Consider the following 22,722-nt stretch of genomic DNA (forward strand, 5'->3'; position numbering starts at 1 on the left):
AAGGAACAGCTTTTGAAAAGTGTTCTGGATGTAAAGAGAGTGTCAGACAGGATCATGAGCCTGAAGTTGGAGGTTGATAATGTAATTTTGAATGTGGTCAGTTCATATGCACCACAGGTTGGTTGTGAGTTACAGGAAAAAGAGGAATTTTGGAGTAAGATGGATGAAGTGGTAGATGGTGTCCCTAGAGAGGAGAGATTAGTGACTGGTGCAGACTTCAATGGACATGTTGGTGAAGGGAACAGAGGGGATGAAGAGGTGCTGGGTATGTATGGTTTGAAAGACAGAAATGCGGAAGATGCAAAGAGAATGGAAATGGCTGTGGTGAACACGTATTTTCAGAAGAGGGAAGAACACAGGGTGACATACAACAGTGGAAGGAGGTGCACACAGGTGGATTATATCCTTAGCAGGAGATGCCACCTAAAGGAGATTGGAGATTGTAAAGTGGTACCAGGGGAAAGTGTAGCAAGGCAGCATAGGGTGGTTGTCTGTAGAATGAGATTAGAAACAAAGAACAGGAAAAGAGTGAAGACAGAGCCAAAGATTAGATAGTGGAAGCTGAAGAAGGAGGATGGTTGCAGGCAGTTCAGGGAAAAATTGCAACAGGCCCTTGGGGGCAGTGAGGAGCTACCTGAGGACTGGGAAACTACAGCTAAGGTGGTGAGAGAAACTGGCAAAAATGTGTTGGGTGTTTCGTTTGGTCAGAGGAAAGAAGACAAGGAAAGTTGGTGGTGGAATGAGGAAGTCCAGGAGAGTATTCAGAAGAAGAAGGCAGCTAAGAAAAAGTGGGATAACCAGAGAGATGAAGGAAGTAAGCAGGAGTACTGTGAGGCTAGTCGCATAGCGAAAAGAATGGTGGCAAAGGCAAAGGCTCAGGCCTATGATGAGCTGTAGAAGGAATAAAGGACTTGTATCGTTTGGCTAAATAGAGAGATAGAGCTGTAAAGGATGTACAGCAGGTTAGGCTGATAAAGGATAGAGAGGGAAATGTTCTAGTGAGTGAACAGAGAGTGTTGAGTTGATGGAAGGAGTACTTTGAAGAACTAATGAATGAAGAAAACGAGAGAGAGAGGAGGACAACGGGGGGAGAGATAGTGGATCAGGAAGTGCAGAGAATTGGTAAGGTGGAAGTGAGGGCAGCTTTAAAAAGGATGAAGAATGGAAAGGCAGTTGGTCCGAGTGACATACCTGTGGAGGTATGGAGATGTTTAGGAGAGAAGGCAGTGGACTTTTTAACCAGGTTGTTTAACTAAATCCTGGAGACTGAGAGGATGCCTGGTGAGTGGAGAAGTAGTGTACTGGTCCCCATTTTTAAGAACAAGGCTGATGTGCAGAGCTGCAGTAACTACAGAGGTATAAAGTTGATGAGCCACACCATGAAGGTATGGGAAAGAGTTGTTGAAGCAAGGCTAAGGCGAGAGGTTCCGATCAGTGAGCAGCAGTTTGGTTTCATGCCCACAGAGTACCACAGATGCAATTTTTGCTTTGAGAGTGTTGGTAGCGAAGTACAGAGAAGGTCAGAAGGAGCTACATTGTGTCTTTGTGGATCTAGAGAAGGCATATGATAGGGTTCCAAGAGAGGAACTGGGGTACTGTATGAGGAAGTCAGGTGGAGCTGAAAAGTATGTTAGGGTGGTGCAAGACGTGTATGAGGATAGTGAGACAGTGGTGAGGTGTGCAGTTGGAGTGACAAATGGTTTCAAGGTGAAGGTAGGGTTACATCAGGGATCAGCTTTGAGCCCCTTCTTGTTTGCAATGGTGATGGGAAGGTTGACCGATGAGGTCAGGCAGGAAGCTCCACGGACCATGATGTTTGCAGATGACATTCTAATCTGTGGTGAGAGTAGCGAGCAGGTAGAAGAGAATCTGGAGAGGTGGAGGTTTGCACTGGAAAGGAGAGGAATGAAGGTCAGTAGAGACAAGACGGAATACATGTGTGTGAATGAGAGGGAGGCAGATGGAAAGGTGAAGATGCAAGGAGTAGAGGTCGTAAAGGTGGATGACTTCAAATATCTTGGGTCAACCATCCAGAGCAATGGACAGTGTAGAAAAGAGGTGAAGAAGAGGGTGCAGGCAGGATGGAGTGGGTGGAGACGGGTGTCAGGGCTGATGTGTGACCGAAGGATAGCAGCACGAGTGAAAGGGAAGGTTTACAAGACAGTAGTGCGTCCTGCTATGATGTATGGTTTGGAGACTGTGGCTCTGTCTAAAAGACAGGAGGCTGAGATGGAGGTGGCGGAGATGAAGATGCTGAGATTTTCGTTGGGAGTGACAAGGATGGACAAGATTAGAAATGAGCAGATCAGAGGGACAGTGAAGGTGGAGCAGTTTGGAGATAAAGCCAAAGTGGCCAGGTTGAGATGGTTTGGACATGCGTTGAGGAGGAATAGTGGATATATTGGTCAAAGAATGTTGGAGATGGAGCTGCCGGGCAGAAGGAGAAGAGGTAGACCTCAGAGAAGGTTTATGGATGTAGTGATGGTGGACATGGAGATGGTTGGTGTAAAAGTAGAGGAGGCAGTGGATAGGGCAAGATAGAGGCAGATGATCCGCTGTGGCAACCCCTAAAGGGAGCAGTCGAAAGAAGATTCTTGAACCCTTGTAGTGATATCCATCAAAGACACATGCCAGTTATTAATGCAGTGCCATCTCAAGACACTGAAGGTCAGATTTATTAGTTGTGATTTTTGGCCTCGCCCTTTATGCAGAGATTTCTCTAGATTCCCAGATTCTTACGATATCATGCACTGTAGAGTTTTAAAATACCTCAAATCTAAAATCCTTGCAATCACTTATTGAGCAACATTATTCTTAAACTTTTATCAACAGTTTCATGATGAATGTATGTTTACAAAAAAACATGAAGATAATGAGATGAAACAATAAAAATCTTGTATTGTTTTCATTTACAAATTACCACATTCTGTTTTTATTTGGGGGCGACACGGTGGCACAGTGGGTACCACTGTCGCGTCACAGCAAGGGGAACTGGGTTCAAATAAACATAAAAACAATAAAAGTAACAAGAATTTCTTGGGTCCATATTTTTCCTTGACACCTTCACAGCCCCCACAGAGACTTGTTAATATCATCAATGACATCATGAGCACAATTTACTGAAGCACTGATTGGTCAAACCAGGAGTTGCTTTTTAACTACATATAATACTGGGCTTCCTCGAGGAGAGGTTTGGAAATGGTTAAATAAACACACCAACATCCAGAAAATCACTATTTTATATATATAAATAGATTTTGTAAATGTGTCTTTCACATAGTACTGTATAACCACAACAGCTCAAAGCAGCAAATAGATAAACCGTTCTTTGAATGATCAAATGCTTTGCCAGTATTATGATAAAGATGTATTTGGTTCTTTATAAGACCAAATACTGTTACACAAAACCATTTATTGGTACTATCTGTAAGCCTTTTTGCTAAGAGTGCAGCTAAAATTGATTTAGGTGATCTAGTTCAACTGAAAGAGAAACTATAGAGTCATGAGTTTCCAGTTTAGCATGTTACGTTGCTGAGCTGTTATTGTAGTAAACAAATTTTGTCAAAGATAGCAACATTATTTATTAAAGAATGCATTTGTAGGAGGAGCACAGGTTATTTAGAACAATTAGCAAGTTGAATAAGCTCCATTAAAGCAGGAATAACCAGAGTGCATGCTGAAAAGTGCAGTGAGTCTGATCAATATTAATTATTGGTTGAATTACACATGAAGTTTGAAAGGTTGCATCCCAGGAATGCCAATATACTTGCAGAAATATCAATATATATTTCTGAAAATATTGATATGTAATATTGATCTCTCTCAGGGAGATGTCTAAAGCCCTAACTTATCCCTGTAAGAAAACACATGTCCACACACTCATACACACACCCCTCTGACCCTCCAGCTCCCACACACTGGATAATCAGGGACATACATGCAGGAAGGGTGGTGCCTTATTGTTGATGGTGTGAGCAGCTACAATGATATGACAACATACACTCACCGACCACTTTATTAGGTACACCTTGCTAGTAAAAGGTTGGACCCCTCTTTGTGGCATACTTTCAACAAGGTGTTGGAAACATTCCTCAGAAATTTTGGTTGGTTATTTGTGTTACAGTTGCCTTTCCATCATCTCGAACCAATCTGCCCATTCTCCTCTGACCTCTCACATCAACAAGGCATTTTTGTATGCCACTCACTGGATATTTTCTCTTTTTCGGACCATTCTCTGTACACCTTAGAGAAAATCCCAGTAGATCAGCAGTTTCTGAAATACTCAGACCAGCCCGTCTGGCACCAACAACCATGCCACGTTCAAAGTCACTTAAATCACCTTTCTTCCCCATTCTGATGCTCGGTCTGCACTTCAGCAAGTTGTCTTGACCACCTCTACATGCCTAAATGCATTGAGTTGTGTCCATGTGATTGGCTGATTAGCTATTTGTGTTAACAAGCAATTGAAGAGATGTACCTAAAAAAAGTGGCACTTGAGTGTATATTAGGTCAGTGTTCAGAGCACCGTACCAACTTGCTACAACTCCTACAAGTAGGAATTCCTAACATTTTTTCTTTGCTCTTTCCTTGCTTTTGGTTGAAAAAGATCCAAGTTATGAGCTTTAGATTAATGCAGCATAGTGCTAGAACTAACTATAGCTATATCTAACCCTAGACCTGACATTAGAGTTAACGCTGAATCGAAAATCAGAGTTAAAACTAGAGCTAAAACATGCCAACATGCTACTTAGTGGAAGTAATCCTGAGAACAGGGTAACAGCTTTTCATTCTGGTCTTAGCTACAACATAACGAATACCCGAATAGCAATTTCAGTACTCGGATACTAGCAGTTGGAAAAGTTAACACAGTACTTAGTTACCAATGCACACCCCTAATAATGAACAGAAGGAATGATAATTGTCAAATACGAAGCACATATGTTAACACACCTACATACATATCTGCACACACCACATTGACACACCCTGAGAGCAGGGATGGTTTGGTTAGGGAGAAAAATATCCCACTGAATCTATTCATGAAACGTCCAGCACTTTCCCAACACCAATCTTAATAATACACTCCATTTCTGCTGAAATAAATAAAGCTTCCATTTCCATCTTATTTCATGCAAATGATGAGGAGCCAAACAGGTAGTGTGTGTATATGTGTGTGTGTGTGTGTGTGTGTCTGAGAGAAATAGAGAGAGAAAGAAAGAGAGAGAGAGAGAGAGAGAGAGACAGAGAGAGACAGAGAGAGAGAGAGAGAGAGAGAGAGAGTGTCTGCAGGGAGGTGAGATGAATTCAAATGAGATCCACAGGTCCCAGAGAGCACCAATGACTCCCACGCCCTCCGCCACATGCACACACAGCTGATATGGCTCCATTCCATTTGCTGCAGTGCTGCCAATATGCTTCAACAACACTCTCCTCCAGAGTGTAGATTACCACTAGAACACACAGAGCGAGAGAGAGTTGACTACTATGTCTCTTTCCTTCTATATCTGTCTCTTTCTTCTCCCTTCTCTCCTACTTTTTCTCCTCCTCCTCTCACCTTCCCTCTTTCTCGTTCTGTTTGTCTCTGTCTTTCGTTTTCTCCCCTCTTTCTGTTCTGTTCAAGGGGGGGGGGGTGCAATTGTGCAGCTCAGACAAGAAAGAGTTAAATGATTTAAGCTTTAAAGACTACTTTACTGCAAATCTAATTTAAAGACATCTACTGCAAATCTAAAGACAGTCAACTCACTGTTTAATGTCAATTTAATGCCATTCTACAAAACATCCAATGCCAGTCTAATGCCATTCTTTGGACAAGCTTATGCCGGTTTAGTACCAATATACTCCAAGTCTGTTGATAATCTCATGACCACTTACTGCCACTCTAGAGACAAGATACTGACTATCTAATGTCAATCTAATGCTAATCTACAGATAACTAATGCCAATCGAATGCCAATCTCATCCCCATCTAATGCCTGTCTTTGGGAAACCTACTCCCCATTTAATACCAATCTATTGTCAGTCTACCAAGCATCAAACGTCAATCTACTCAGCATCTAATGTCAATCTACTGAGGATCTACACTGTAAAAACGGCTCATGAGAGCAACCTTAAAAATGACTTTGTGGTAACAAATAAATTAAATAGTTTTATCTGACCTAAATAAACACATGAATGAAAGATTATGTGATTTTTGAGTTGAGTAAAACAAGTTAAATTACTTATTACTACATTTTATTAGTATTTGTTTCAGGCTAATCTGACAACCCATTTTTATAGTGTAATGCCATTGTACTGAGCATCTAATGCCAATCTTATGTCAATCTATGGAGCATAGATGTGGAGTAAATACCAAGTAGCACTAAATTTCATCCTAAATTACTAGATCATGAAAATGCATTTATCCTCTCTCTCACACACACACACACACACACACACACACACACACACACACACACACACACACACACAGTCCTTTCCCTCTGCAGGGTGTGTGTTTAGCAGTGGAAAGGGTGCAGCAGTCTGTACAAAACCAGCATCATGCTGTGAATGTGTGTGTGTGTGTGTGTGTGCAGCCACCCACTGTGTTCACAGAAAATGATGCAGGGTGTGAGGAGGATCACAGGTCCAGAGCACAGGGCCATGACACACACACACACACACACCCACAGCCACACACACTGCTGATCAGTAGATATACCCACATTGTAGCCAACACTAAAAATGAAGTGACCCCTCACAATGTGCCTCTCTCTCTCTATGGGCAGCTCAGGCTGGTATCTGTTGCACAGGGAGGTGATTTATCAGTGATGCAAAGAGCATGCAGGAAAATCTTTATTACATCTATTTCCTGCCTGTCAGATGGCATCATGTGTGTGTTCATTAAAGCGCTGCTGGAGTAGGTGAGCAGCAGGAGTGTGAGTGTGTGTGTGTCAGTGTGTGTGTGTGACAGATTAACTGCAGCATTGCCCTGACAGCACTGGATGGATAGAACAGCAGGGGGAGGAGAGAGAGAGAGAGAGACAAAGAGAGACAAAGAGAAGGAGACCGAAAGTGAGAGACAGGAACGGTGAGAAAGAGAAAGAGGGAATGCAAAAGAGAGAGAGAAAGAGAGAGAGAAAGAGAGAGAGAGAGAGAGAGAGAGGAGAATGAGAGAGAAAGAAAGTGATATGGAGAGAAGTGAATAGAAGTGAAGATACAAGATACAAGATATTAAACCCGTTATCCTGTAATGATCTATTCTAGCCTAGTACTAGCCAAGTATCAAGTTAGCTTGTCAAGTGTCACGCTACCTGAAGACTTCATCATTCCTTTTGATATATGAGGCATTTTGGATAGAGCAAGCTAATTCTTGATGTTATACAACTTTATAGACTTAAAAATTCAAAAGTTTGGAATCACTGTTGGATAAAGTAAAAACAGCAGAAACAAACAAACAAACAAAATGTTTACAACTAACAGCCGTATGATGGAGGACCAGAGCAAGTTTGGGGATGTATAAAAACACCTGTAGTTGGTGACTTTCTGATTGTTTTCTGATTGAGAACATCATAAATGCTGATAAGTGATTTCAGTAGATCATTTTAGTAGATCATACAAACATTTCAGTTTTACCAGGTTTAATTTGTTAGAAATGGGTAAAATATAGTAAAATATGTTAATGTTTATTACAAACTTCAAATAACACATTAAATATCTTAATAGCTTAATATCTGTGTTTATTCTATAATGGCCAAAATTTTGGCAAAGGTTTTGCCACTTGTGTGCTGACCTGAAAGCTGCGCACTAACATTCACAGCTTGCCACTGGTATATACACTCACCTGTGCTCAGATACACACACTGAGATATACACGTGTCTGTACGTACACACACACACACACACACATAGAGATTTCCCATTTTTCCTCAATCATAGCCAGAACAGCAGTAAATGACCAATAACAGCTCCAGCTCAATCTCTGGTATAGCGATGATTACATATTTAAATCTGAGTGATCCTGCTGCTGAACTAATACAGAGATGCATTAGTGTTCACACATGTGCCTGGACCTGGAGCATGAACTAATGATCCACAGAGTCACAGCTGGACAAGACACAACCGAGCAGGGGACTGCGCAGTTATTACTGGTCTCATAAAATAGGAGTCTATATGTACAATTCCTGCTTGGCTCACTTAATATGAAAGCAGAATTTATTATAGTGACTTATTTAAAGTCACTACATAACATTGAGTTTCCAGTTTAACTTGGCAGAAAATTGTGGCTATTTCTGCCATTTAATCTGCTCTTAATGCTGTTGCTGCATTTATTTGATTTGTTGATATTTGTATCTGGTAACTACAGAAATATCTAGCTTTGCAGATTTGCAACAGAAATGTGATTTGTGATTTTTATTTAGTTTGCATTACAAAGTACTTTTTGAACAACAAAACACAGAAAGCAGAATAAACGTCCCCTACCAATAGCATTCTGTCATTACTCTGATAAAAATGTATTATTGATTTTTCCAATTAATCTGAATTTCATTCTAAATGAGCTCGCACACTCACAACAATGGAAGCCTTGTGCATCTTTTAGACAGTGATAGGAAAACAGGAAAAAAAGATAAAAGGATCATCACCAAATTCAACATCACATAGACATTAGAGGAGAGACACTTAGTTTGGCAGGGTTAAATCTGTCCCCCAAAGGAGTTATTGTGCATGCATCAGCATGTAGACTCAGAAACGGAGCTGATCTTTTAATCACTGTATGAAGGATGCAGACTTCTGTAGTAAACACTTTGTTACTACTTTGTCACTGATTGTTTAATCAGAATAGTTGTAGGAGCCAGATTAGAGTTTAAATTTATTTTCCTTGAGAGATGCTATTTTGATTTAGATTTAATGACCTTTCATTTGAGACTCTTATTTTGACACTTGTGACAAAACATTTTATTCCTGTTCATTATGTTTCTATGCTCAAAATGGCAGTTTGTGACAAACCAAATAAAAATATACACATTATATGGCCAAAGGCTTTTGGTGCCTGTGCATCACACCTATTTGAGCTTTTTAAACATTCCATACCAAAACCATGGTTATTAGTATGGAGTTGCCCCCTCTTTGTGACTATAACATTCTCCATAACTCTGGGGAGGTTTTTTTTGGAGCGTGCCTATAGAAAGTTGTGCTTATTCAGTCAAAAAAAGCATTTGTGAGGTCAGGCACTGATGTTGCACAAAAAGGCCTTGCTCACAATCGATGTTTCAATTAATCTCAGAGGTGTTCAGAGGCCAAGTCTCTGCAGGCCACTGGAGTACCTCCATACCAAACTTGTCAAAGCATGTGTTATTGCACATCCATCAGCATGTAGACTCAGAAACTGAGCTGATCTTTTAATCACTGTATGAAGGATGCAGACTTCCGTAGTAAACACTTATCACCAATTTGTTTAATCAGAATAGTTGTAGGAGCCAGATTTGAGTTTAAATTTATTTTCCTTGCGGGATGCTATTTTGATTTAGATTTAAATGGCCTTTCATTTGAGACTCTTATTTTGACACTTGCCACATGATACACCACAAGTTAAGATGGCGTCTTCCTTGGGAACGCTGGGAACAAACAGTTTTTTTAGGCTTATGGCTTAATGCTTATTGCTTTTAACCTCCTACAAAGTCACCTTCATTTGTTATTTTGGAAACTTTGTACATTTGGAATCTGCAATTTAGAAACCCACCTTTTGGTTACTTTGAACCTTTAAGCCATTTTGATTAAACCACTGCCTGCCTGCCTGCCTGCCTGCCTACTGCTTTACCTGCCCACATGTCTGCCTGCCTACTGCTTTACCTGCCTGCCTGCCTGGCTGCCTGTCTGCCTACTGCTTTACCTGCAGGGAAGCTTCCCTACGTCTTTGGGTTGGGGAATGGGTCCTGACTGCTGTCTGTGCTTATGCACCGAACAGCAGTTCAGCGTACCCAGCCTTCTTAGAGTCCTTGGGAAGGGTGCTTGAAAGTGCTCCTCCTGGAGACTCTATTGTCCTACTGGGGGACTTCAACGCTCACGTGGGCAATGACAGTGAGACCTGGAGGGGTGTTATTGAGAAGAATGGCCTCTCTGATCTGAACCCGATTGATGTTCAGTTTTTGGACTTCTATGCAAACCACAGTTTGTCCATCACGAACACCATGTTTGAACACAAGGATGTCCATAAGTGCACATGGCACCAGGACACCCTAGGCCGCAGTTCAATGATTGACTTTGTAGTCGTGTCATCGGACTTGTGGCCATGTGTTTTGGACACTCTGGTAAACAGAGGAGCTGAGCTGTCAACTGATCACCACCTGGTGGTGAGTTGGATCAGGTGGTGGGGGAAGATACCGGTCAGACCAGGCAAACCCAAACATATAAGTGAGGCTTTGCTGGGAACGTCTGGCAGAAGAACCTGTCAGATTGATCTTTAACTCACACCTCCGTCAGAACTTTGACCAGATATCGGGGGAGGTGAGGGACATTGACTCAGAGTGGGCCATACTCCATTCCTCCATTGTTGAAGCGGCTGATTGTAGCTGTGGCTGCAAGGTAGTTGGTGCCTGTTGGGGTGGTAATCCTCAAACCCGGTGGTGGACACCCCAGGTGAGAGATGCCGTCAAGCTAAAGAAGGAGTCCTACCGGGCATGGTTGGCCTGTGGGACACCAGAGGCAGCTGGCAGGTATCGACATGCCAAGCGATCTGCGGCTTCAGTCGTCACCATGGCAAAAACCCGGGTGTGGGAGGAGTTTGGTGAGGCCTTGGAAAGTGACTTTACGTCGGCTCCGAAAAGATTCTGGCAAACCGTCAGGCGACTCAGAAGGGGAAAGCAGTGTGCCATTAGCACTGTATATAGTGGCGATGGTGTGCTGTTGACTTCGACTGAAGACGTCATTGGGCAGTGGAAGAAATAATTTGAGGATCTTCTCAATCCCACCGACACATTCTCCTGTGAGGAAGCAGAGTCTGGGGACACAGGAATAGGCTTGTCCATTACTGAGGCCGAAGTCTCTAAGGTAGTTAAAAAGCTCCTTAGTGGCAAGGCTCCAGGGGTGGATGCGTTCCGTCCGGAGTTCCTCAAAGCTCTGGATGTTGTGGGGCTGCCTTAGCTGACACGGCTTTTCAACATTGCGTGGACATCGGGGGCAGTGCCACTGGATTGGCAGACTGGGGTGGTGGTGCCTCTTTTTAAAAAAGAGGACCGGAGGGCGTGTTCCAACTACAGGGGAATCGCACTTCTCAGCCTCCCTGTTAAAGTCTATGCAGGGGTACTGGAGAAGAGAGTCCGGCTTATAGTCGTAGAACCTATTCTATTCATACGTTTTATGGATAGAATTTCTAGGCGCAGTCAGGGAATGGAGGGTGTCTGGTTTGGTGACCTCAAGGTCACATCGCTGCTGTTTGCAGATGATGTGGTCCTATTGGGGACATCAGGCCATGAACTTCAGCTTTCGCTGAATCGGTTTGAAGCCAAGTGTGAAGCGGCCAGGATGAGAATCAGTACCTCTAAATCGGAGACCATGGTTCTCAGGCAGAAACGGGTGGAGAGCCCTCTCTGGGTTGGGGATAAGCTCTTGTCTCAAGTGGAGGAGTTTAAGTATTTTGGGGTCTTGTTCACGAGTTATGGCAAAAGGGAGAGGGAGATTGACAGGCGGATTGGTGCTGGGTCAGCAGTGATCCGGGCTCTTTACCGGTCTGTTGTGGTAAAGAAAGAGCTGAGCCATAAAGCAAGGCTCTCAATTTACCGGTTGATCTACGTTCCCACCCTCATCTATGGTCATGAGCTTTGGGTAATGACTGAAAGAATGAAATCACGAATACAAGCGGCCGAAATGAGTTTCCTCCGCAGGGTGTCTGGACTCTCCCTTAGAGATAGGGTGAGAAGTTCGGTCATCCAGGAGCCGCTGCTTCTCCACGTCGAGAGGAGCCAGCTGAGGTGGTTCAGGCATCTGGTTAGGATGCCTCCTGGATGCCTCCCTCAGGGGTTGTCACAGGCAAGTCCACCTGGGAGGAGACCCCGGGGAAGACCCAGGACACGCTGGCATGACTTTATTGCCCAGCTGGCCTGGGAGCGCCTCGGAATCCTCCCCGGGGAGCTAGTGAATGTGGCTGGGGAAAGGGAGGTCTGGGCCTCATTGCTTAGGATGCGACCCGAACCCCGGAGAAGCGGAAGATAGAGATAGAGAGCTTCATGGAATGGGTTTCCATGACCGAGCAGCTGCATCCAAGCCTTACAGCACCAAGCGCAATGTAAAGCATGGAATACAGTGGTGTAAAGTGTCGCCACTGGCCTCTTGAGCAGTGGAGACGTGTTCTGTGGAGTGACCAATCACGGGTTTGGGTTTGGCGGTTGTCAGGAGAGCAGTACTTGTCTGACTGCATTGTGGCGAGTGTAAAGTTTGGTGGAGGGGGGATTATGGTGTGGAGTTGTTTTTCAGGAGCTGAGCTCGGCCCCTTAGTTCCAGTGAAAGAAACTCTCAATGCTTCAGCACCAAGAAATTTTGGACAATTTTATGCTCCCAACTTTGTGGGAACACTTTGGAGACGGCCCCTTCCTGTTCCAACATGACTGTGCACCAGTGCACAAAGCAAGGTACATAAAGACATGGATGAGTGAGTTTGGTGTGGAAGAACTTGACTGGGCTGCACAGAGTCCTGACCTTAACCCGATAGAACACCTTTGGGATGAATTAGAGCGAGCCAGGCCTTCTTGTCCAACATCAGTGTCTGACCTCACAAATGTGCTTCTGGAAGAACAGTAAAAAATTCCATTAAACACTCCTAACAAAGAGTTGAAGCTGTTATAGCTGTAAAGGGTGGGCTGACATGATATTAAACCCTATGGATTAAAACGGGATCTCACTCAATTTCATACATGTGTGAAGGCAGACGAGCAGATACTTTTGAAAATATAGTGTATATGAAAGCAAATGTCGATGGATGGATTGATTGATTTTGGAATGTGTCAAAAAGAACATTTGTGAGGTCAGACACTGGTGTAGGACCTTGTTGGGCAAAGTTATGCTGGAACGAGAGAAGTTCTTCCCCAAACTGTTGCCACAAAGTTGTAAGCATAATCGTCTAAAATGTCTTTGTATGCTGTAGCATCAACATTACCCTTTACTAGAACTATGGGGCTTTAACACAGAATATCTATCTAACAAAAATTTTCATTCTGCTGCTGCTTAAACTATTCTGCAATGACCAGATAACAAGTCTGTTCATATAAATGAGATAATCTTTAATTATTATTATTATTATTATTATTATTATTATTATTATTATTATTATATTTTTCAGCTTTATTCATGTTAAACCAAACAGTTTTCAGATTGATCAAACTGTTCTATAATAAAGCAACCCTGAGTCAATATCAGTGTGAGTGACACAGAAATAGTAGCAGTGGTTGATTACATTAGCCGTATGGAGGCTGCAGGGTGAGGGCTGTGAGTGCAGGGAAAATAATTTATTTCAGTGTGATATCAAAATCAATGACCATCGATCCAGACCAGCTAAAGGTGATGAGAGCGTGTATGATCCCTCACACACACACACACACACACACACACACAGATTCAAGCAATCCAAACAAAGACAGGAAAACAAGAGAGAGAGAGAGAGAGAGAGAGAGAGAGAGAGAGAGAGAGAGAGAGAGAGAGAGAGAGAGAGAGAGAAAGTAAGAGAAAGAGCAGAAGACAGAGAGACAGATAGATGGAAAAAGACGGAAAAGGATGGGAAAAGGAAGAGAATAAGAAGGAGAAGACAAAAAACTTGAATTAGATAGGGGGAAAAAGAAAACAGGAAAATAGGATAGGCAGATAGATGGAGAGTAAGAAATTGAGAGAGAGAGACAGAAGAAAGAACAAAGAGAAAGATGGAAACATTGGGTAGAGAAAGAAAGGAAGAAAGGAATAAGATGGGTAGAAAGTGAAAGAGGGATTGAATGGAAAAGGGTGAAAGGAAAGAGAGAGAGAGAGAGAGAGAAAGGGGGAATCCTGCTAGAATCAATAGAAGGTAGAATAGAACACAAAGAGCCAGTGAAGCAGATCTAATTCTCTCTGTCTTACTTGCTCACTCTCTCTCTCTCTCTCTGTCCCATCAGTATTCAGAGCATTTAGACCTTGTGTGTATCCTCCTCTGGCCAAACACTTCTCTGCCATGACGAGCAACCTTTTCCAGCAGGAAACACTCCTTAAGGAGCAGGAATCCTCCACATGCACAGACACACACTCCAGAGTGCTCAGACCTCAACAAGTTCTTGTTGAATGAACTCTTAAATTGCTGTTCTTTCACCATCCCTCACTCCCCCCCCCCCCCCACCAGTCCAGCAGAGACTTTGTATATATGTATATATGCATCGACATTGAGGTAACCCAACAGGTAGCTTTCATTCCTTGATGTAGCTGTGGTAGTTGTTTGTTTGGGCAGCTGCAGTGCAGAAGCTTGTCATGCAGGTCTTGGTCTGAGCAGCAGGGTGTTTATCTATTTCATCTTTTCCAGTGTTATCAATGCTCACGTCCTGAAAGTTACCTTTGAGCTAACCAAAACTCATGTTAGTATCAACTCTTGGGTCTGTTTTTGTTATCTAGACTGCTCAGTGTTTCGGTTGTGGTGAGATCAGGCTCAGATCATCACGCTATTGGTCCCTGGGCCATATCCAGTGTGCTCTTGCTTAGCTACTACCTTTGGGGGGGTAGTCATGGGCTGGAGGTTAGGGAACCAGCCTTGTGACGGGAAGGTTGCTGGTTCGATCCCCTTGGCTGACAGTATGTGACTGAAGTGCCCTTGAGCAAGGCACCTAACCCCCAACTGCACCCCATGCGCTGTGGATAGGGCTGCCCACCACTCCAGGCAAGTGTGCTCACTGCCCCCTAGTATGTGTTCATTCGTCTGCAAGTATGTGGGTGTTTCACTGCAGAGATGGGTTAAATGCGGAGGTCTAATTCCGCTGTGTGCAAAACACTGTTGGCTAATGGTTCTGAAATAAATTAAATTCAATTTTGGGTTAGTAAGTGAGTGAGCAGGTTAGACAAGGCTTATGCAGCGTCACAGGGGCAGCATACTAACTGCACAGCACCGCTATAAACACATGTTTTTTTTCCAACCAGGACAGAAAAACAGCAATATTAGGCACACATTAATGAGAACACAAGTTAATATTCATCCAACAACCAATGTGAGACTTCTCAATAAAGCTTCGCCTGCTCTTCACAAGCAACATTTACTGATAAGGATGATATCAATTAAAATTGGAAAGCTGAAAGTACACATGTAAAAAAGATAGTTCCTCAAGGGTTCTTTGGTACAGAAAATGGGGTAACACTTTATTTGGATGGTCCACTGTAGATGGTTTGTAAACGCTCAGTATAGCTTAAATTTCAGTATAGTAAAATTCAACTAAATATCTGTTAAATACAACTGAACTTTAAGTTGAGTATTATTTGGGGGATCCACTGTAGATGCTTTGTAAAGGCTCAGTCAGTTTATAAGTAACATTCAACTAAATGGCTATTAAATGCAACTGAACTACAAAAAAAATGCAACTGAACTACAAAGAATGAGAATGGGCTCTATATGGCTCTAGCTAGTACCTTTTTAAAAAGAGTTCTATGTAGCACCAAGAAGGATTCTTCTGTCTTACAAACTTTCTCATTTATCTTTGCTCTGATGACTTGTGGAATTGATAGTTCACAGATCACTGCTGATAAGGACACCGCAATTTTTCTTTAACTCAGGTGGCTGATATTTTATATTTGGCTTTGGAAACCGGAAATGGAAATTAAAATCCTCTACCCTGTCAGAGTTTCAGGTCTAGTTTTACAGATCCTCCCAGCACATCTTGTAAAAATCTGGAGCTTAAAGTACATTCAAAAGACCAAGCTCACTGCTAAAAAAAAACCTGAAAACTTAATGGTAATGAAAACTAAAAGGTAATGGCGAACAGTGTAAAGGTTTCAATAATTGGAGAAGAAAATGAAGCAGGCATTTAGGAAAGACGTGGAGAGCTTAATGACTGTGGTTGTCTATGACACAATGACAAATGAATACTTCTTTTGCTGTTCCACCAGTAAAGTTTCCACTGTGAGTCAAAACAGCCCCTGGCCACGCGCCCATGAAATCTACTGATCCGGACCTAGATAAGCCACATGGGGTGGGTCTAAAGAAATTCTATGACTTTTCTGGTAATTCTGCCAGTTGTAATGTTGCAAATTTGTAATGTATCCCCAAATTTTGTAACCTAAACTTTGGCAGTGCAAATGTAGTACTATTAGCTGTCTGAACTGAGAGAGAAAGACAGCGCGAGAGATAGCCAGAGATCTCTCACTTTTCTCTCACTCTGATCTTCTTCACTTTATGTGCTCCTCCATTTTCACCTCTCTGCTTCCTCCTTTTCTCCCACCTCTTAGATCTTTCTCTTTTCCTCCTCTTCCATTTTCCTTTCCCCGTGCCCGCTAACAGTGCTGATTTTTGGAGAGTGATGTGTGTTAATAGGCCTGGCAGGGCTCTACGGGACTATGATAGCAGCCTGTTTAGCAGATCAAATGAAACCGGCTTGCAAGAGTATTCTACCTGTGCAAACCCTGGGAAATGGAAAGACTGAATTAGCAGAGCTGAGATGAACACCTTGAATTTAGAGAAAAATTTCATTTTCTCAGATGAGGAGCTTACAGGGTTTTAAAAACGCCACAGCTGGTTTGAATATAGGTGTTTCGATAAGAAAGGTCTAGGCCTTAAATAAAGACATTAATTAAATAAAAGAAGAAAGATAATACACTGTTGTGAGTGACTGTTATACTGTGATAGAGACAAAAATAGAGAGTAGTTCGACTTGTTTTTCAGAACAGGCTGTGTTCAAAATATCGATATGCCATCATGTTGTGAATGAGCTCTTGGTGAATCAATATGATTATGGTTGTGTGAATTATTTGAAATCTACTGTACTGTGTATCGCTGTTGTTGGAACAAAACCTTGTATCTCCGTTTTTGTCAATTTTCAGTTTTTTACCCAATTTAAAACTATCTATTGCCCTTTACATCGTATGTAAATTTCATCATTAACAGACCAAAAAAAGCAGCTCAAAATGACTCGGAAATATGTCTGGTTCCATTGACTTACATTAAAGGTAAAGTAGTGTTTTTCCTTCTCCTGTGAAGTTACCATTTTGGAGATACAAGGTTTTCTTCCGACAACAGCGATATGTAGCATACTAACTCTCTGAAATAGAAAAAACACAGAGTAGCTGCTCCAAACTCACTTTTCTCATGATATTCATCATTGTGTGAAGTTGCTGACAATACTCAGTCCTTGTGCAAACTGCATACTGCTCAGTCCAGTCATCACATAACATCAGGTGTCAAATATCACAACCTGCGAATTCCATAGTGTGCCTAACAGCAATATGACTATAAAGGCTATATGATCAGTGGTCATTTTGGTAATGGTAAATTTGGTCAGATTTTAATGTAAATTTGGTCTAATTTTTGGTATGTTTGGTAAGCGTTTAGGTACATTTGGTACCATCTGAACAGAATGAGGTAAGTTTGGTAAAAGTTTTTGTAAAGTTTTATCAGTTTGTATTGAGTGACCGTATGTACTCCAGCTACAATGTTAGCTGTGCATTTAGACAAGATCTATAATAAGTTGGGTTAATTGGGCTTTATAGTAACTTTGGATGTGGAATTTTTGTGGTATATTTTGGCTGAATTCTGTGGTGAGTTTGCTCATAATTTAAAATAAATGTAGTCAATTTGTGATGCATTTAGCTGGACTTTGGATCTATAATAAGATCATCAACAGCACGTTTAGTCAGAGTTTGTAGTAAATTTGGAAAATAATTGTGTTGTTTAGTGAGAGTTTGTAGTTTAGCCAGTTTGGCCAGATTGTTTGGTAGAATCTTTGATAACTTTGGTTAGAGGTTGTGGTGCATTTGCTCAAAATTGGCAGTACATTTGGTCAGGATCTGAAACAAGTTGGGTAAATTTGTGATAGTTTGGTCAGCATTTCCTGAAATGTTGGAAGAATTTTAGATAAGTCAAAATTTGTGGTAAGTGGTGGTCAGAATTTTCAACATATTAGAGTTGAAATAGAATTATCAATGTATCTTTTCATCTATTTATCAATTATCTTTGTCACATTGTACCAATCCCTTCCTCTTGCCAGGTATCTTATTGCCATCTATTCTGTTTTCACATGCATATGTTACTCCTTACATTTCTACTGCCATAACAAACATTAGCAAAATAAAATAAATTATTATACTTGATAGATGTTTTGACACTTATCTGAAAAAAAATGGAGGAGGTGAGGGGAGTGAAGTCATGAGTTGCTACTGAAGTGAGTCATGCATTTAAGGGTTAATAGCTCTGGTTTAACCGCACAGCAACTGGAGAGAGAAGGGAGCAGTACATACTCACCATCGTCTATAATGCTGACCACCACCCCTCTGCCAGTGATGTTCTTGAGCCAAACTGGCATGACGTTAAGGTCGAAGAGACTCACATGACCATGATTAAACTGTGGAAAAGGCAGAACACAAACACACACACACACACACACACACAAATACAAAAGATATTTACATACACATTTGTTTAGTTTCAGAATAGTTAATTATGTGTTATACATTCCTCACACATGCCCTGTTCCACCACTGTTTTAATGCCTCTTGTGCTTGGATTCTTTAGAATTGTTTTGGGACTCCTCAGTGCTAAATGCTTTGCTTAGACATTCGGATTAAATCCTACAACCCCAATTCCAATGAATTCGGGATGTTGTGTAAAACAAAAATAAAAACAGAATACAATGATTTGCAAATCCTTTTCAACATATATTCAATTGAATACACTACAAATACAAGATATTTAATGTTCAAATGGATAAACTTTATTGTTTTTCGCAAATATTCACTCATTTTGAATTTGATGCCTGCAACACATTCCAAAGAAGTTGGGACAGGGGCAACAAAAGACTGGGACAGTTGAGGAATGTTCAAAAAACACCTGTTTGGAACATTCCACAGGTGTACAGGTTACTTGGAAACAGGTGAGTGTCATGCTTGGGTATAAAGAGAGCATCCCTGAAAGGCTCAGTCGTTCACAAGCAAGGATGGGGCGAGGTTCACCACTTTGTGAACAACTGCGTGAGCAAACAGTCCAACAGTTTAAGAACAACGTTTCTCAACATGCAATTGCAAGGAATTAAGGGATTTCATCATCTACAGTCCATAATATCATCTAAAGATTCAGGGAAGAAAGGAGAAAAAGGAGAAATCTCTGCAAGTAAGCGGCAAGGCAGAAAACCAACACTGAATGCCTGTGACCTTCGATCCCTCAGGCAGCACTGCATTAAAAACCGACATCATTCTGTAATGGATATTACCACATGGGCTCAGGAACACTTCAGAAAACCACTGTCAGTGAACACAGTTTGTCGCTCCATCTACAAGTGCAAGTTAAAACTCTGCCATGCAAAGCAAAAGCCATATATCAACAACACCCAGAAACGCCGCCGGCTTCTCTGGGCCCGAGCTCATCTGAGATGGACTGACGCAAAGTGGAAAAGTGTCTTGTGGTCTGACGAGTCAACATTTCAAATTGTTTTTGGAAATCAAAGTTCAAAAGCCAGCGTCTCTGATGGTGTGGGGGTGTGTTAGTGCCCATGGCATGTGTAACTTGCACATCTGTGAAGGCACCATTAATGCTGAAAGGTACATACAGGTTTTGGAGCAACATATGCTGCCATCCAAGCAACGTCTTTTTCAGGGACGTCCCTGCTTATTTCAGCAAGACAATGCCAAGCCACATTCTGCATGTGTTACAACAGCATGGCTTCATAGTAAAAGAGCACGGGTACTAGACTGTCCTGCCTGCAGTCCAGACCTGTCTCCTATTGAAAATGTGTGGTGCATTATGAAGTGCAAAATACGACAATGGAGACCCCGGACTGTTGAGCAACTGAAGTTGTACATCAAGCAAGAATGGGAAAGAATTCCACCTACAAAGCTTCAACAATTAGTGTCCTCAGTTCCCAAACACTTATTGAGTGTTGTTAAAGGAAAGGTGATGTAACACAGCGGTAAACATGCCCCTGTCCCAACTTCTTTGGAACGTGTTGCAGGCATCAAATTCAAAATGAGTGAATATTTGCAAAAAGCAGGAAGGATTGTCCACATTCAGAATAGTAAAAAGCCACATGAAATCAGATTCAAGCCACATTTGTATGTTGTTTTAAATCCAACTCCAAATCAGACCTCTGTGTCCAAGTTTGATCAGACTGCAGGCCTGGATAATCCCATGGGTTTTATGGATGCGTGATTCAATGTTTTTTCAGCAGTGAGCCAGCATTTTTATGAATGGACTTTCTAGATATACAAAAGATGTGATTAACAGATCTATAAATGATACTTTGACATGGTAGAGGATACCAATTTTCAAAGGCAAACACAAATAGAAATATCAGCCCAAGTTGAAGAAAAGCTACTGCGTTGTTGTAAGCAGGGATCTACGAACCATCTTCTTCAAAGGTAATATATATATATATATATATATATATATATATATATATATTACCTTTGAAGAAGATATATATATATATATATATATATATATATATATATATATATATATATATATATATATGAAGAATATATATATATATAATTAAAAAAAAAAAAAAAACATTTTCTATGCCTGCTGTGGCAGTATGCTTTAGCCTAGGATGCTCTATAGTTTTGGTTTTTCAGCCTGCTGGTGGTGTTTTCATCTTTGTTTTGTACAACTCAACTGTCTAATTTTAGGTGGAGACATGCTTTATAAGCAAGTGTTGCACTGGTTATTGTACTAAAATATGTAGGATGATCACTGTACTGCTGTCAGCAACAGGCTACAACCTCACACAAATGACAAATAATTTTACTTTAACCCCGTAAATGGCCAGCACCCTGCAGTGCATCTAAAGTTTTACTACACACTTATATAAACTAAGAATAACTCAGCCAGTTTGAATTGTTGCCCATGTGGGCCTGTTATTCAGTAACTACAGAGGCTTTAATGTTATTTGAGCTTTTTCAAGGTTATAGCACTTTTTAATATGTTAAGCAATCGTGCCTAATAGAAATACTTAATTCAAGAGATTTGTTTTCAGAACCAATTAGATAACCTGACTTTAATTTTTATAGTCAAGTCTGCAAGGGAGGTATGGCAAGACAATAAATTGCTTAAAATGTACACATAAATTTTTGGATAATTAAATGTTTTAGTTGCAGGTGCTGATTTTTTTAAAGATGTAAACATTTAATTTCTCTGTGTTGTCCTTGTATTGTAGCCAATCAAAATCATGACAAACTTCTTCCCAGTAATACAGTAGTCCAACCCAAGCCCGCCTCATTTTCTTAGGACTTCATTTGCTGCCATTTCCTCAATCAATCTTTCAGGTCTTTAGAAGCGGATATATTTTTAATTTCAAGCTCCAGATATTGTCAAAAGATGGGCCTGGAAGACACATGAAAGCATTATACTGTAACAAAGTACAGTGTATTCTACTCCTTTTAAAAGACAAATTAATATTTACATTTCATACCAAAACACCCTGTTTTTTTTTCATTTTATTGTTTTAAATTAATTAAATCTCTCAGATCAATGAACATGTTTAGAAATGTACTGTGTTTATTTGTAGTTTTCACCTGAAGATAAAATTAATTTAAAAATTTTATATTATTTTTTATTTTGTCTCTAAAACCAACCTAACAGAAATACTGTGAAAAATGTTAATTAAAAACAAAATGCAATGATGTGCAAATCAATTATACCTTATATTTAATTGAAAATGCTTCATAGAAAACATATCAAAGGCTGAAACTGAGAAATTATGTATTGTATGATTGAATGTATTGTTTTTTTGAAAAATATATGAGCATTTTGAATTTGATGCCAACAACATGTTCCAAAAAAGTTGGGACGGGGCAACAAAAGGCTGGTAGTTAATTGGCAACAGGTCAGTAACATGATTGGGCATAAAATAATATCTGAGAGAGTCTTTCAGAAGTGAAGATGAGGAGGGATTGAACACTGTAAAAGGCTGCACAGGCAAATAGTGCAACAATTCAAGAATAACATTTCTCAACATAAAATAGCAAAGAACATTTGTTTTTCATCCTGTACATAGTTACAGTACATAATAATATTTAAAAGAGAGAGAGAAATCTGGAGAAATCTCTGTATGCAGAGGACTAGACCAAAAACAATATTTGCTGGCTGTGATCTTTGGGTGTTTAGTCGGCACTGCATTAATAACATATATGATTCTGTAGTGGAAGTCACTGCATGGGCTCAGAAACACTTCTGAAAAACACTGACTATGAAAATAGTTTGTTGCTACATCCACAAATGCTAATAAAAACTCTTATATGCAAAGAATACACAGGATTGAGGAATGCTGCCAACTTCTCTGGGCCTGGGCTTATTTAAAATGGACTGAGGCAAAGTGGAAAAGTGTCCTGTGGTTCGATGAATCAACATTTTAATTTATTTTTGGAAATTATGGACACTGTGTCCTCCTGATAAAGGACCACTTAACTTGGTATCAAGTTTACTTGGGTTCACATTTCAAAAGCCAAGATTCATGATGGTTTAGGGGGGCATTAATGCACATGGCATGGGTGACTGGCACATCTGTGAAGGCACCATTAATGCTGAATGATATATACATGTTTTAGCAA

At 40.9% G+C, this 22,722-nt stretch overlaps 1 protein-coding gene across 2 annotated transcripts in view; it reads right to left on the reverse strand.

Annotated features, from left to right (window-relative positions):
* LOC108411523 (PC3-like endoprotease variant B) overlaps positions 1 to 22,722 on the reverse strand; it is a 219,783-nt gene that overhangs the window by 121,982 nt on the left and 75,079 nt on the right. For both annotated transcript variants that reach the window (XM_017683140.2, XM_037530903.1), the window contains exon 6: positions 18,422 to 18,521. In XM_017683140.2, the coding sequence (XP_017538629.1) occupies positions 18,422 to 18,521 (100 nt within the window). The remainder of the gene's footprint in view (positions 1 to 18,421; positions 18,522 to 22,722) is intronic.

Source organism: Pygocentrus nattereri, chromosome 19, assembly GCF_015220715.1.
Source record: "Pygocentrus nattereri isolate fPygNat1 chromosome 19, fPygNat1.pri, whole genome shotgun sequence".
Taxonomy (NCBI): Eukaryota; Metazoa; Chordata; class Actinopteri; order Characiformes; family Serrasalmidae; genus Pygocentrus; species Pygocentrus nattereri.